We start from the raw sequence: 17,373 nt of genomic DNA, 5'->3' as shown, positions 1-17,373 counted from the left end.
TCCTTGAAAGTTAGGAACATCTCCCTACGTGACTTTTTAGTAAGATATAGGAAGCTTAAACCACAAACGTACTTTCCACTCCAGGAAGTGCTCTCACAATCGCCATGACATTATCAATTGAACTTGGTGACTCTCGAGAAGTACCTTTAAACCTATTCTGACATACAGTTATTAATTGACTAATACGATCGTCCAACATTGTAGCTCCTCCTATCTTCTTCTTTTTCTTCTGTGAGAGTATTGATTCACTAGTTCGCTTTTGTCCTGAACTACGTGATTGACTAGTATGTCCTTGCTGCAAACTATCAATGTCTAAACTCATGTCACATTGGTTATCTTTAAATTCGGATCTACCATCTGAATCACTAGCACCCTTTTCTGGCATTGTTGGAGGGAGTGTATTTGAAGAAGGGGTCCATGCAGCTACCCCAGTTCCTGCAACATTCCTAAACATTATATCAATTTGTTCTAGATTCTGTGGACCTTTCTCTCGAAATTTTTTAGCTTTGGGTAATTCCTACAAAATATAATTGTAATTTCACTCATATAACGATAATATAAAAAAACTATCTCCAACTAACTACATATTAATAAAATACTCAACTCACCTTCAACTTCAGGTCCCACCAATCATCAGTAGCAGCAATCTTTCCCTTCACTGCATCCCAACCTAAACCTGTGTCAAGATTCCTCAATTGTTCCCACACTCTCCAATCACCTTTTAATACATCCCACCTATTTTTTAATTGGTCCTTATCATAGTTTTTACCAGTCTCATCACAAGATTTGGTCACCAAATTGAACCAACCTTTGGTACTAAAGTCAACACCTTTTGTTCTATTCCCGGCTTGAATTTGTTCCACACAAAGGTTACAAAAAGTAGTTGTCCACGTTGGATTAATATCCCAATCTGCTCTAACCTTTTTTACCTCGGGGTTGGAAGTGGTCTTTTTACCCATCTATAAAGTTAACCAACCATAAGAAATGCAAAAAATAGAATTCATAATATTCCAATTTAGTGAACTAGTTACAAACATGATCTAATAAATCCACAAAAAAATTAAATAAATAAAATTGCTGCCTAGTCTGAGCATTAAAATAGAAAGGGCTAGAGATGAATCTCATCATGTCACAACTCACAAGAGCACCGTTTGTACACTCACTAGTCAGTAAACATAACCAGAAAATTGCTGCCATAATTGAGGACACTGGCCTCAAAAGCAGTCAGGTTCATTGCAATAGACTGCTCTTAATAATTTAACATTCAATCCCATAAAGCATAGGTGGTCTAATAATAGTTTTATAAATGGTTTTTGATGAGTTCTCCCCAAGTATAAGATAAGAGACTATAAAACCTTTAAACTAGAAGTCTTAAATTAACAAAAAATGATCCCTACCTAGGGTGGACTCCAACTAGATTAACCGGAAATAAATATGGCCAGAGGAGAACACGGGAAACCAAATTGGTGTATGCAAACTTCATCAAGGTGGGAAGAACACACTAAAACCTTTGTCTGAAACCCAATCTTATCTCCTCCATAATTCTAGGCTAAAGTTATGCCAAACCATAACAATCCATTTCATTTAAATTGGGTTTCTTTACCAAACCTATAAGAGTAACTCTTTTGCTTCTATGGACCTTAATTTTTTTTTAAGTAAAGGATAATTTATTAGAGACGAATAGGAGTGCTTCAAGTATATGTATACAAGAGGTCCTCTTAAAAGTCTTACACTAAAATTTTAACAAGTCGTGAGAATCCAGAAAAGAGGAAGATGAGACTACCCAAAACATTTAACAATTCCATATAGTTATCTTAAAAATAATCTTAATCCAACAAATCAATTGCAGTATCCAAGGTTATTAACCTTGAGAACAAATCATACAAATACCAAAATAACAATTTACGAGTCAACTAGATTCAACTTTACATTAAATTCCAATTCTAAATGAAGCAAAACACTTCCACTCCTAATTACTAAGACCAAAAAAATCACATAAACAATAAAATTTGCAAAAAATCTACCATTTAGTACCAAAAAAAAAAAAAAAAAAAAAACATTGTATAGCTTAAACCTCAATTCTTAAACTAAGCAATAAATTCTTACACCAAAGCATTCAAAACCTAGAAAATCACATAACTAATAATCAACAAAAACCACAAAAACCAACCCAAAAAACTCAAGCTACCATTCAGTACTAGAAAACATAAAAATAAAAATAACCCCATAACATAACTAAAACTTGAAAATTCATATCAGGCAAAGTACTAGAAAACATAAAAATAAAAATAACCCCATAACATAACTAAAACTTGAAAATTCATATCAGGCAAAAGACTTTCAACCACAACCTTAAAAACTCAGATAATTAAATAACTAATAATCAACATTAAAACACAAAAACTTGTGTGGGGTGTGTTGAGGTCTAAAAAGTCACAGTACCTAGGCCCAAAGAAATAGAGGCTTGGAGCCCGAAAAACATTAAGAAGAAAAAAGGGCAAGCCCAGAAGCTTATGAGAAAAGAAGAAAGAAAAAAAAGAAAAGAAGCTCATGTCAGAGGATTGAAGAAGAAAACTGAGCCAGGATCCTCAGAGACTGCCAAAAAGGCTCGAGATCCCCCAGGCGTGTAAACACAGTCAAGAAAAGATTAAGACAGTTCGAAAGAAAAAGACAAAAAGAACACAAGAAAACAGAGGAGAGGGCACGTCCTTCTCAAGTGTCAAACAACCCAGTAAGAAAAAAGAGAAAAATCAGTGACTTCTCATAGCGCAAGTGGGTAGCACCTCGGGAACCAGAGTGAAGAAGTATAAAAAAGGGAGTAGCAGCGAAAGACTTTCAAACCGGCAGAGTGGGATTCCGCCTGTTTGAGAAAAAAGATAAAGAAGAAGGATGGCCAAAAGTTGGATCGTGAAGAGCGTGACCTCAGCATATTCCGAAATAGGTAGTCAGTCATGGACTTTCAAAGAACCAAAACTAAAAGGAAGGAAAGAATGAAGAACAGGGAAACTGAACCTACTAGACGATAGGCACAACACATACTTTGGTACTCAGAGGGCAAAATGGGGGAATCAATAGTTCCCCTGGGACTCCAGAATAACACTATAAAAAGGAGGGAAGGATTGCGAAGAGAGGTAGAAAAATTTTGGACGAGAGAATCATTGATAAAATTCTGTCGAGAAGAAAAAACTCAGAGAAAATTAGTAAAATTACTTCCCGGTATCCTAGAGAAAGCCACTATAGCACATACTCGGATTCAAAAAGAATCAAATTTTGCAAGTCTTAAAGGTTAGAATAACCATTTAAAAATGTAATTTTTGAGCTTGCTTGAACCTTGTATCACGTCTTAGTGAGTGTACTGTAATCATAATAAAGAAAAATTCAATAAAATATTCTTTACTGATTTGAGGATCCCTAACCATTACTTTGTGCTTTTACTATTTTGTTCTCTGCATTACTTTGTTGTTTTTGATTTGTTGTTCAATACAAATATCATTGTTTGTTAGTTTATATGTACTGTAGGAAGCATGCCCTGTGCACCACTTGATTCTTAAACAGCCCTTTAGTTGCGGTGAATCAAAGCCCGGTCCACCAAACTACAACCACTAGGCCTAGGATCCTTGAGCCTGGGTGCTAGAGAAAAAGCACTCTCATAGGGTGCTGATGGGGTGTGCATGGGCTACTGATGTAGGGTGCGTCTGCTGCTGATGGGGCATGCGTGTGTAGCTACACATGCATGCCCCATCCGCAGTAGACGCACCCCACATCAGCAGAGCACGCACACCCTGCAGCACCTCACCATGCAACAACCAAACAAGCCCAATATTCCAGAATGTCACATACTCAACGAACCACGACAACCAGCATGAAAAATATTTATATTTCTTCTAAAAATTCTTCTTTCTTTCTCATTCTTTATATTTATAAAATACCCAAATCATGCTAAAATACCCAAATTAGATATCGCGTAACTTAAGACAGAGCATCTACAAAATAAATAAAAATAATTATGAAGCATGTACCCACAAATTTTTTCAGTACCCGGCAAGAGAACAAATAGATCTTTAGTAAGAACAAAGCATGCAAGATCTGAAAAAAAATAAATAAATAAATTGATAGGTAAAAATAAAAATAAAAAATAAAAATGTCAGATCAGTGTTGGTACCTGGTGGTTTTTGGTAGCAGATCGGTGTTGCTTGGTGTTTTGTTGATCAAAACTCTACCTTCAAAATGTATTTCTAAGATCAGATTAGACAAATAATTTTTTTTTAAAAAAATACAGAGGAAGGCCCGTTGAAGAAGACGAAGAAAGAAGAAGAAGAGGAAGAAGATTTTTAATGGGTGACAAAAGAAAAAAGAGACTTATGCATAAGGAGAGGCTTGTAGTAGCACGGAGAGGGTAGAGCTAAGAGAAGAGATGAAAGGCATGAGGGAGTTGGCTTGCGCAAAGTAGAAACATGAGATGAGAGGAATGAGGCACTGTGCGTGAGACTCTGAAGACACCTTGCCCTTTATTGAAGGGCAATTTGGTAATTGCAAACTCACCCCCAATGAATATATCAAATGCCCACGAACTTTTAACAAAATGGACCATCAGAGCTCCAAATATCAAATGCGCGTTCTCTTCACAAATATAAAATGCCACTTTTTCCAAAAAATTGCGTTTTATACTAACCAAACACCATTTTTGGGCTGACTTTTTTGAAAATGCAACTTTTGGGCTTCAAATGCTGAAACAAACAGGTACTTAATGTTACTCGCATAAACCGAAGCATACACTGAAAACATTGCATAGAATTTCAAACAAAAACGTAGTGGGTGGTGAAATTGAGGGGACATAATGAAACTGTAATAAATATTTTGACTCTAGCCAAATTGTGATGGAACCTCCTGAGTGAACAAGGAAGATCTCCTGTTCCTTAAACCAACCAAGAGCACCTGAAAGGATGAGGTCATGCAAACTTCGATGCTTAGGTCAGAAAACTGGTGAAGATGAAGTGAAAAGTAAAAGTTACAAGGCCTAGCTTGCATGGGGGTGAGTTTTTTTTTTTTTTTGGGGGGGGGGGGGGGAAATCAACCTAACACTTGACAGTAGACTTGAGAACTAGGCCTGTTTGGTAATGATATTCTAGTAACATTGTTTAAGTATTGTGAAAATACGTATTATATTATTTAAACAACGAAAACTATTGTTTAAACAACATAACCAAATAAACTTCTAATCATCCCTTTAGGCTAGTAGAGGGAATGTGTGTCAAGACAGTAGCCCCAGCCACCTTATAACTAAGCGGCACGCTTGTTAGTTAGTTATTTTCTCATATCAATTGAAGGGATGTGTGTTAAGGTAGCTGCTTCAATATATATATATATATATATATATATATATATATATATAGACAAATGAGACAAGTCCAACAGAATTAAATACATGGTCAACTACCCTTAGGTCAATTGAAGGGATGTGTATCAAGGGTTTATGTATTGATTTCGTCATTGTGAGGGTAAAATTTTTTAGAATCGCCATCAATCTGCAAATCCAAATGTTGAAAAATCAGAAACAAAACAAAGGTAAACCATCAATCGACACCCAGGTTAAAAATGAAATCAATAAAATAAAATAAGATCCATTTTGGGCAATCTTATGGATTTAATGGTAACAAGTAATGTTTCTCAAAAAAAAAAAAAAAAAAATGGTAACAAGTAATATTTTATGTCATGTCAAATGAACAATGAACTAGTACCTTCTAACTTTTCTCTAATTTGGGTTGAAATACAACATTTGTACAATTTCAATATTTAAAGAATAATTTAATTAAGAAGGAAATTCATTAATTTATTTATTAATTTATGCTCATAGAAACAACACACCAAACAGCTTAAGGCCCTATAGTCTCACATCATTGATCCATCGATGTATGCAGTCAATATATACTACTTTGATGCAAGTATCTCATCCCCTTCAAGTTTTTTGTACATATAACGCATAGCACTCCATAGACATACACACAGGTCCAAGGCACTCAACCCTGCTAGCACCCAATAGAAGTAATCAAGGTGTGCGCGATTAAGATTGTTACCAAGCCATTTTTCACCACAACTTGAGCTGATTGCCTGCACAATAGATATAATAGCACTGCTAATGAAGCTTCCAACTCCTAAAACACTAACATATTCTGCCGCTCCCAAGCTTCTCAATGACTCTGGCATTTGATCATAGAACAATTCTTGGAGCCCAACAAATGTGAACATATCAGACAAGCCACTTAGTATGTATTGTGGAAGTAACCACCACACACTCATTGGAACAATTTCTTTATACTTGTCAACAAGGTCATATTGTTTTGCAATGCTAACCCTTTTAGCCTCTACTAGAGCTGCCACAACAATAGTTAGCAATGATATACATAGACCAATGCCAACCCTTTGTAGCAAAGTAATACCAGAATGGTGTCCAGAGAATTTTCTTGTAATTGGGACTAAAACTCTGTCATACAATGGAACAGTGATCATGATAGTTATGCCAACAAAGGCTTGAAGTGATGCTGCTGGAATCTGAAAGTGGGGTCCGATTGATCGGATCATTGTACTACCTTGCTTGGTGAAATAGGTCGAAATATTGGTCGCAACTACACCGAACATTAAGGAACTCAACCATATGGGAATGAGGCGGAGGACAAGCTTCACTTCCTCTACTTGATTTAGTGAGCATAGCCTCCAAGGATTTCTACTTTCACTTGATGCGTCAATGTTGTCAATGATAGTTGCTTTCTCCAAAAACCTACAGTTTTCAACCAATAAAATAATACATATGTTAAGTAAGACTAATAAAAGCTTATGCCACTAAAAATTGGTACGTTTTCTAGGAGCCATAAACTAGCCCACATTCATTCTAACTTGAAACATGAGGAACAATACTTTGAAACCATCTTCGTGTAATTTTACGCATCTCTTTCTCTAACATTATTGACACATGTCTTGTCTATTTTCGCATGAATTGGATTAAAATGAAGAGAAATGATATATCTACAACATTTTCACAACATTTTTACAACAAATTTTAAGTAAAAAGTTATTACTAGTTGTTATTATTGGAGTAAAAAAGTAATCTTAATGTTAAGTTCAAATTTGAACCAATAACAATTAACCATTTATAATTTGTTGTGAAAATATTGTAAATGTAGCACCTCTCTTAAAATGAATCCTACATTATTGACAGTATTATTATTATTATTAGAGTAATACTATACATGCATATTCCAACAGTTTTCCAATTAAATTGTTGAATTTTCAAATTGTTACTAATTCTCTTTTGAATTCATCATCAACATCAATTTATGTTCTAACACTAAAAGTTTGTTCATCTTCGTAGTCGTGAGAAAAATTGTAACTCAAAAGACTTATGGTTGTTGTTGAGGCTACTGTTGGCTACCCAGTCAAAGCAAGGCATAGATTCCTAAGCGTGACTAAGGGGTGTTTGGATGCTTTTTTTTCATCACTCAATTTTTGTTACTCATTATTCATTACTTTAAAATACCCTACCCGTTTGGCACCATCACTCAATATTTTTCACACTATTTGTGGGCCCCATACCTGTCACTTGATGCAGCCCTTTTTTTTTTTTTTCCAATACCCAAACTCACCGAACCAAAAAAAAAAAAAAAAAACCAAGAAAACCGAACCCAGTAAAGAAGAAGAAAAAAAAAAAAGAACTAAAGACCGAAAATTAGAGTGATGAAGAACAAAAAAAAAAAAAAAAAAAAAAAGGAAGAGCGAACTAACCAAACCCAGGAGTAGAAAGGAAAAAAAAAGGTTAAGAGGTGCAACTGACCTGACTAATGAGTCCCTCCATGTGTGTTTAATTACAAAAATGCCATTGAAAATAGAGTTATGGAAACTGAAAACATCTAAAATGTGTTTTCAGTTTCCATAATTCATAACTCAAAAATCAAAAAATTATGTGATGGAAACAAAAAATTGGAAACATAATTATGTAGTGCCAAACGAACTTCTCAGTTATGGGTCCCACCATTTTTGAGTTATGAATTATGGAAATAGAGTTATGAGTTATGAAAATCACTCATCCAAATAGCCTCTAAGTGTAACTATGAGATTCTACTGGCTCCCTTAGGATGCTACAGGGCAATATTGCTTGCTAAAAATATATAAAACTTAAAATTTGATGGTCATCAAAATAGTGTCAATTTCTCCCAGTACATATGCAACCCATGCCTTTGCACACCAATAATGTAGAGCTGAATTTTTAATGAACTTCTTTGCGTGCACTTTTCTAAGCTAACTCAATTCCATAGTGAATACCACAAAGAAGTAATCTAACAGGATCTCTTATTTTACAAAAATAAAAAATAAAAAATAAATTAAATTAAATTATTTTAAAAAAATCTATTATGGCCCTGCTTTATTTCATTAGTAGATCACAGTATATTCCAAAAATTAAAAATTAAAATCGACAACAACATTTAAATTTTTTTAAGAGGACTAGAAAACAAAATCACCCTAAATCAAAGATGTTTTTCTAACATTTAATATATTTATACCACATTTATTTTTACGTTTAAATTTAACTGAAAAAAATAATGTAGTTCAATGAAGAATTTTAGCTAAGATTTTTCCTTTTTATTTATTTTTATTGGTTAGAAATTATCCTAAGATAAAGGTACCACACAACTAACTTTTTCTAATTTTTGCCAAAGTAAAAATAATGCATATTACCTTTAGAAATTTCCTAGAATTTGTCATCATGACATGGGCTCACACTCCTTTTCACAGACACCGTACAGGCTACCCCCCATTTTTGGTCTCCCAAATGAGAGCCTGATGGCAAGGTTGATTAATTGGTTTGAGAAAACATATTGTCATAGGCTTATAGGGTCTATAGCTACAAGTCTATAACATAATCTTTCATTAAAAAAAACGTCTATAACATAATCATATTTTGAGAAAGTAGATTTTACGTGACAAATTAACTATAATTTAGAGGATCCACTTCGATAATATCTTTTTTATTTTCAATCATACAAAGTTATCTTATAATAGTAATACCTTTCGTCTTTTCTAAGGGCTGGTGTTGATACAGCTTTTGTTTTTCTTTTCTTTTTGACAGTTATTAACTTTTTAATCAAATGCTATTTTACTAGTGTGATAGGTGATATCTCCTTAAAATTTAATCCTATTTGCAAGCTAAAGCTAAAGTTTTCGAAGACAAATTGTGTAATCTTTGAATTAAATGTCACTTTTATTAAGTTCAATGCGATAGGCGAGATCTCATTAAAATTTTGTCTTATTTGTAAGCTGAAATTATCAAACAAATTATGTTAATATAACCTTTGAATCTGATGTAACTATTATCACTACAACAAAAAATGTTTATTACAAAAAAAAAAATTATTGCAATAACAACAAAGTCGTTGCAATAATTTATGCGAAGTATTGTAATAAAATTTGAGGTAATAAGTTTGTAATACAAAAAATTTTTATTGCAATAAATCTAAAATATTTTAATGAAAATTTTGATGTAATAATATATTTGCTATTGCAATAAACAATTTATTTGTAATATTCTATTATTTCATGAATTTTATTACAATAGATTGTAAAGAATTGAAAAAAATAATTTGGGTTCAAATTATTGCAACGGTATATTTATTGTAATAGTTAATTTTTTCATTTTTTTTTTTTACAATAGATTGTAAAATAATTGGAATTAAATCATTGTAATAATATATTTATTGCAGCTTCATATTTGTCATTGCAATAAATTGTAAAATTATTGATATTTTAGTTATTACAATGTTAAATTTGTTGCAATAAGCCATCTCTTTGAAATTTCTATTATAATATATCGCAAAATATATAATTGGTATCAAGTTATTATAATGGTTTCTTCAATTTAAGTTATTAAAAAAAATTGATTTCTTTAATTTAAGTTATTGCAAAAAATTTTCTAAATTCAATTTAGTAATAAAATCTCTATTGCAACTGAAAATTATAAATTATTACAACTGTAAGGTTGATTTTAATCAACCATCTTGTTGGCTTTATTCTGTGCCAAATTTGCTTGTATTTCAGCAATTAGTAACCCTGTATTTAGGTGGGTTTGTTGTAAGGGTAGTGAGTGAGATAGAGTGTTGAATGCTCAAGAGTGTGCAAGAAAACAGAGTCTCGCGGCTGGATCTCGTGGGTGACTTGCGGTTGCAAGCCGCCAAAAGCAGCACACGTGCCAAGCATGCCAGAAGTTGAAGCGTTATGCTAACTGGAGCACTACAGGACAAAATAGGACAACTGACCGTTCTGTTATCGCGCGGTTGGATCTCGCGACTCAGTCAAGCTGCGAGGCCAAGCCGCGAGCCACCCCTGTTTTGAAAAACCTGACTCTTCACATTCCATTCTCAACCCAGTATAAATACACCTTATACCCACAAAAGAAAGAGAGCTTCCAGAGAGAATTTTGAGAGAGAAACCCTAGAGTAAAACAAGATTGATTCGTCAACAATCTTTACATAAGAGACTCTTCAAATTTCTCAACTCTCTTCCTCTCCATTGTTAAATCATTGAGAGGCATTTTACCAAAACTTTTTCTCACCATATCCATTACTGTAAGAGGGCTGTTTGGTGTTTTGAGAAGTAGTTAGGAAGGAACCAATTTACATTGGTTGATGCTATGGTCAAGTAGCGGAATCCGGGAAGCTAGAAAAGAAATACGTTCGGCGCAACCTCGTTGGAGCAGGAAGCTTGGAGGGCTTAGGTACACTGGGTAGATTAGGCTTGGAGGGTCTATTGCTGTTCATGTATCCCAACTACATTTTCTAGTGGATTGTTTATCGCTTGGAGGGCGGCGGAGAGGTTTTACGCCGAGGTTTTACGTGTGTTGTCCTTGTGTTTGCATCTCTCTTCCCTTTATCTTTGCCTTTTATTTTCTGCTGTAGATGTGATTTTAATTGGCATAGATTGTTTACCAATTCTGTATTAAGCTTTTGTTTATGTTCCGCACATTAATTATTTGATATAAAACTTGAATTGGTAATTTGTAAATTGAGGGTCTAAACGTTCAAGGGTATTTTTACACTATTTGAACTTTCAACAACTAATTATTATTAATGTAATAATTTACTATTTTTAAGTTACTATTACAACAACTTTTAATTTTTAGATGTGATATTATATCTAATACCGCTATACTAATTTTGTTGTATTAACACTTGATGTAATAGACTTATTTTGGTTTTGTGTACCAAGTATGGTACCATTTGTAAAAAAAATTACTCACATTCCTATTTTGATTTGAGAGTTAAAAGGAGGAACTATCCTTTTCCTAGTCAAAAGATAATCAAATGCCAATAAACTATAATTCAACTATTATTTCTTCCACTCGTAATAATAAAATGATTATTATATTCATAAATTCAAGAACCACTAAATATTCGTGTAACTTATCAATAAATAAAGAATGAAACATGACCCACAACCTTACTAATTGTAGTAATGAGGTCAAACTCACCAATGAAATTTTGCACTTATTTTAAACTTTGACATGTACCTGAATTGTTTAGTATGAGCCAAATTTTGAGCTACTGTTAGTTGAGCCTAGACATGGCAAAACGAGCGGGTCGGGTCGGTCGGGTTCGGGTCGGGTCAATCGGGTCACGGGTCAAACGGGTCACGGGTAAAAAACGGGTCATTTTAAGCAGGTTGAAAACGGGTTCGGGTCAATTGAGTTGCGGGGCGGGTCGGGTCGGGTCGGGTTGACCCGTATTTTTTACATGAAATTTTTTACTTTTTATTTTTATTTTATTTTTTTTTATAAAGAAAACAATATGTATTTGCCATTTGGATAGTTATGCAACATATTACTTGATGTAAAATGCATTAATTTGAATTCACTACTCATATTAAGAATAAACTCAGTTAAACTTATTAATACTTATTCAATAATTTTAAAATTATACAAATTCTAACATTGCTATCTAAAACAAAACAACACAAAGATAAGTAAAACAAATATACAAGTTTTATTTTTACACAATATCAACATTCCAAAAAAAAAAAAAAAATTACAAATGACTTATTGGATAACTCATTTGATAAAGAATAAAAACATATAAGAAAGTTACAATTTTAAAAATTAATTTTATAATCTATTATCAATTGTGGTTGACACTCTATTTCAATTTGAGATATATATTAAAGTTTGATTGCTTACTTATTTATACCTAGTCTCTTTTATGAAAATCATATCATTGTTAAGCAGCACACACTCTAGGAAATAAATTGTTAAAAAATAGATATAAGCATTCATAATTTATGCTAATTTGATACTTTGGCTTTACTATTTTCACACTTGTGAATGTGTCTCACACATATTTACAATTTTAAATCTGTTTTTAACTTTACTGTAACCATATTATCTTGGCATATACTTTGCTATTTGATATCTAAAACTCTTTACTCATTACATAATGCTCAACTATTTATTTTTCAATTAATTTGCATGCAGTTATGTAAATGTATCAATTGTTTCCTTAAAACTCACAATAAACAATTAAACCAATATTGTCTTAATTTCACTATTTTTTTTACCAAAAAAAAAAAGTTTTAAAAAAATGGTTCGGGTTCGGGTCCGGTCGCGGGTCGGGTCGGGTCACGGGTCAGCCCGTTTTTGCTTCGGGTCAAAAAAATCGGGTTCGGGTCGGGTCGGGTCAGAAAATTCTGACCCGTTTTTCCATGTCTAGTTGAGCCTCCACTTGGACATCATTTAACTTTTCTCCAAAACAAACACCCAAAACGTCATGTGTATTGTTCACGTGCCACTTATGTGCGGCCGCCACAAACACCTGCACCACCTTGGTGAATGGGCTCCCAATGGGACCCTGCTTCTTGTACCTCTTTATCCCTAAAAGAAATATTGCCAGCGACACTCCCAACGTTGATGCCAATGTTCCAAACCCTGCCACCCAACTAATATGGCCCTGCACCAAATTATAAAGTTTTTGCGACTTGGAATTTTTTATAATTAAATACTAACTTGGACTTGTTATGGAGAAAAAAGAAACAAACAAAAAAAGTCCAAAAAAATTGTATATACTTCTTATAAAATAGAAGAAAAAGGAAGCCATGCATGTCAAGTTGATCAATATATATTATTGTAATTTTAAATTTAGTATACATTTATACCTTTGATCCCTTGGTAAAAATTTTAATTCCATCCCTTATCATAATTATTAAAAACTTGATTTGGATAAAATAATGACAAAAAATACATGTTAACGATCTCAATCTATCAATGATGATCTATATTCTATCCTATAGTTTTGGAATTAGAACATGATTTTAAAAACTGAAATGGTCAAAGAATCGGAAAAGAAACCAATTTATGGTTTTTTCAGTTCTTGACCGGCTTTCACCAATTTGACAAGTTCTTTACTAGTTATTCCGGTTTTTATCAAACCAGTTAGGTCTGATTTATGACTTAACAAGTTGAACTGTCTGATTCGATCCGTTTTTTAAAATAGTGGATTAGAGCTTTATTATTCTTAATGAAGTGGTAGTGATGATTATGGAATATAAATAAATAATTGCAATATATGCTTTAATTGTTCAAGTTTACAATAAATATAGGGATACTATATATAATAATTGGTCATATCAACCATTTGTAAAAAAAGTTATGTTCTTAATGTTACTTTTAACTTTATGACTTTTGTTTTTTTTAGGAAAAAAAAAAAAACTTTATGACTTTTGCTTTTGTCCACTAAAAAAATAGGTACTAATTAACTAACACATACAAACATGATTCACTTTGTACGTGTGTAAGTACAAATTCAAGATTTGGAAAGTTGAAAAATGATATGAGAATTTTTTTTTTACCTCCATGTATACTACCACTATTATGGCAGAAGTGGCACCAACCATTATTCCGAAGTACCACCAATTGAAAAATGAGCTCTTGACCTTCTTTTCCTCGGGCAAGTTCTGGTCAAATTGGTCTGCTGCGAAGGTTTGTACACATGGTTTATGCCCACCTTCACCAACTGCTAGTATGTAAAGTGCAAAGAAAAACAATGCTTTTCGATAATGCCTGCTAGTATGTAAAGTGCAAAGAAAAACAATGCTTTTCAATAATGCCAAGGTATTACCGAGACTGATAAGATTAGCAAAACCATTCCCTGAGACATAAAAAGCCGTAAAAACATGATAAAAAACAACATACTTTTCATTTTATTGAGAGTGCATAGATAATCAAATGTTTACCATTAAAGCTCACTAATCACTATAAGTTTGTTAAACACATGCAAATAATTCAACTTCCTTTTTTCGTTTCTCCAAAAAATATAAAATAAAAACAAAAAACCTTCCTTAACTTCTTTATATTAAAGGTACTTTATTGAAGGCATAAAACTCACTATAATATGGCTAAGCACAAGCAAGTAATGCAACCCACTTTTAATGTTGTGCTAATTAATGTTGTACTAATGTTACAAAATTTTTCATAATTTTGTCATAACTTTGTTACATGGTGATTCGTGAATGGTAAAATCATGGACCCACATGGAACCAATATTTTATTTTTACAACTCATGAGTTGCCACGAAATAAAATTGTGACAAAATTGTGGAAAATTTTGTGAAACTAGACTTACTCTTTAAATACATATATGTGTCTAGTTTCAAAAGAAAATAAGGAAAATATTCTATTGGTATGATTTTTTTTTTTTCTGTGCTATTGGTATGAATTAAGGTGCATTTAATACTTTATTAAATGATATGATATTTTTGTAAATTTAACGCACACAAAAATTAATACAATGCACAAACACCAAGAAAAATATGACATACAACCGCAATCAGTTTTTTTTTTTTTGATGCGAACAACAATCAGTGTGAATATGGGTTTGTTTGTATCTACTGATTTTGTTAAAATTGAAAATTTTTTATTAAAAGTATTATAAATAAAAATAAAAATTAACTGAAATATTATAGTAGGACCCATAAATAATATTAAAAAGTACAGCAAAACTCATAAATAATAATAAAAATAAGTTGAATAGTAAAATAAGTTGACAAAATTAATCCTGTAATACGGCCAGTGCATATGAAAAGTTTTAAACCAACAAATTATTGACAAGTGTAAACAAAAATTTATACAATGCACAAATACCAAGAAAAATATGACATACAACCACAATCAATTTGTGTATATGAAAAGTTTTAACCCAATAAATTATTGGCAAGTGTTTGATTTTTAAAGTGTGAGTTTTTAAAAAGTGTGCATTGCAATTCGTATTTGAATATTTTTAATTCTTAATATTTTCCCTTGGAACAAGTGTTTTTTGTTTTTGGATGAACGTTAAAAGACACCAAAAAAAAAAAAAAAAGTCATAACTTTTTTAATGTAATTATGATGGAAAGTTATTCAGATATAGTATAACATTATTTCATCTATCTTAGCAGGGTTTAGTTTTACTATTAATATTACTTCTATTGTACCTTAATCAGAATATGTCACCTATGAAGACAACAAAAAATATATATAAATTAATGACATAAATCAATGCCCTATATGTGGCAGTTTCTCTGGCCTAGGGTTTCTCTCTAAACCCTAATAGTCAGTAGAAGAGGTGCCCACCCTAGAGTTGGGTTGTTTCCCTTCATTCGTTCAGTTGTATTAGTATCGAGTGATAGGAGTAGAATTTTGATGGCGTCAATGGAAGGTATCACTGCTTTGTGGGAGAAGTTTTCCCTTACGGAATCTGAAGGTGATAGGTATGAAGTGGCTGAAGAAAAGGAGGCAGGGGAGTTCTTTTTGGCTGCAAAGTTCTTTACAAAACGTACTTTGAGTATGGAGGCCATAGCGAGAACCTTCAAGATGGTATGGAGGACTAGGAAAAGCTTTGAAGTGAGAGACATGGGTAATCATTTGGTTCTCTTCACGTTCGAAGATAAGTCCGATGTGGTTAAAGTTTTGCAGGGCGAACCTTGGTCTTTTGACAAATACCTCATTGGCCTGCGAGTGATGGAGAAAAGCGAATCCATCAGCTCTCTTGTGTTTGATCGCACGAGCTTTTGGGTGCAAATTCATGACATACCGGTGGGTAGCATGACACGTAGAATAGCCAAGGATATCGGATCAGTGGTGGGCGCCATTGAAGAGACGGATTCTGATGATGATAGTCAGGGAGGATTTAATTTTATGCGATTAAGGATCAACATTAATATCCTTCAACCATTATGCAGAGGAAGGAAGATTTCTCTGGCAGGGGGGAAAGATGGTTGGGTACGGTTTAAATATGAACGGCTTCCTATCATATGTTACTGGTGTGGGCGGCTTACCCACAGTGACAGGGAGTGTTCTCTTTGGACTAAAAGCAGAGGAAAGCTTAAAGAAGGTGACCAGCAGTTTGGTTCTTGGATACGAGCGACCACACCTAATCCATATCGCAAGACGGTAATTCGGGTGGAGGGATTTGAGGTTGAGGAGTCCGGAGTTGGAAGAGAGGAAGGTGTTGAGAAGGCGTCAACTAATAGGGAGAAGGATAAGGAAACGGAAGTGGAGAGGGTTCCATATCAAAGCATTCACTAGTGGTCCACCGGCAACAACCACACCATGACGGTCCGACAGGGAGGAGAGTTGACCTGGGGCAACCTTCTATGGTAACTGCCCAAAACCAGGACAGCGTTAATGCACCCTCGCAAATTTCGGGAAATCTGTCCATGAATGCAGTAACGGACAGTGAGCGGGGATCCACCAGTTATGGGGATTTATTTCAGGTGCAATTAGAGGGCATTGATGCAGATTTGAAAAAATTAGATGACGTGGTGACTGAGGGTTTAGAAAGTCTTTCAAAAAGTGGCCTGGGCCAACCAAAAACTCCTCAAGTGGGCTTTGACTTATGCTCCGACGGCCCATCCTTTCAAGCAAGCTCTCAGAGGAATCCCGAGCATAAACAGGCCCAGGTTGAGACCCATATTTCCTTTGTGGGTCAATCTAATAGGATGAAATCAACTGATGACCCAAATGGGATAAAAGCCTACGGGACTTTAAAGAGAAGAGCAGAGGAAGCTTTTGAGTTTGAGGCAGAGAGCGGCGAGAGGAAGAAGAAGCATGCTGTGGGTGTTACAAAGAGATCGGCGGAGGCTGGCGTCCAGCCCCGCCGGGATCAATGAGTTCGTTAGCCTGGAACTGCCGGGGGCTTGGGAACCGCCGCACAGTTCAAGAGCTTGTCGACATCGTACAAGCACAAGGTCCCAAGGTTGTCTTCTTATCTAAAACGTGGTCTAATCTGGAACAGATGAAGAAGATCAAGTATGAGTTGGAGTTCGATGGTTTGTTCGTTGTCCCTAGTAAAGATAGGGGAGGCGGTTT

At 33.9% G+C, this 17,373-nt stretch overlaps 1 protein-coding gene across 1 annotated transcript; it reads right to left on the bottom strand.

The window, feature by feature from the left end:
- Nucleotides 1-5,928: 5,928 nt before the first annotated feature.
- On the bottom strand, nucleotides 5,929-14,174 carry LOC115983867 (protein NRT1/ PTR FAMILY 5.4-like). The gene is made up of 5 exons (XM_031106707.1): nucleotides 14,137-14,174; nucleotides 13,879-14,089; nucleotides 12,756-12,980; nucleotides 11,552-11,598; nucleotides 5,929-6,775 (listed from the first exon to the last, which is right to left on the bottom strand). Exons 1-5 carry the CDS (start codon nucleotides 14,172-14,174, stop codon nucleotides 5,929-5,931), a joined length of 1,368 nt encoding a protein of 455 aa, XP_030962567.1.
- Nucleotides 14,175-17,373: the final 3,199 nt, after the last annotated feature.

The sequence above is a fragment of the Quercus lobata genome, chromosome 4, assembly GCF_001633185.2.
Source record: "Quercus lobata isolate SW786 chromosome 4, ValleyOak3.0 Primary Assembly, whole genome shotgun sequence".
NCBI lineage: Eukaryota > Viridiplantae > Streptophyta > Magnoliopsida > Fagales > Fagaceae > Quercus > Quercus lobata.
Note: the sequence above shows the minus strand (reverse complement) of the source record. Positions and strands in the feature narration are given on the sequence as shown.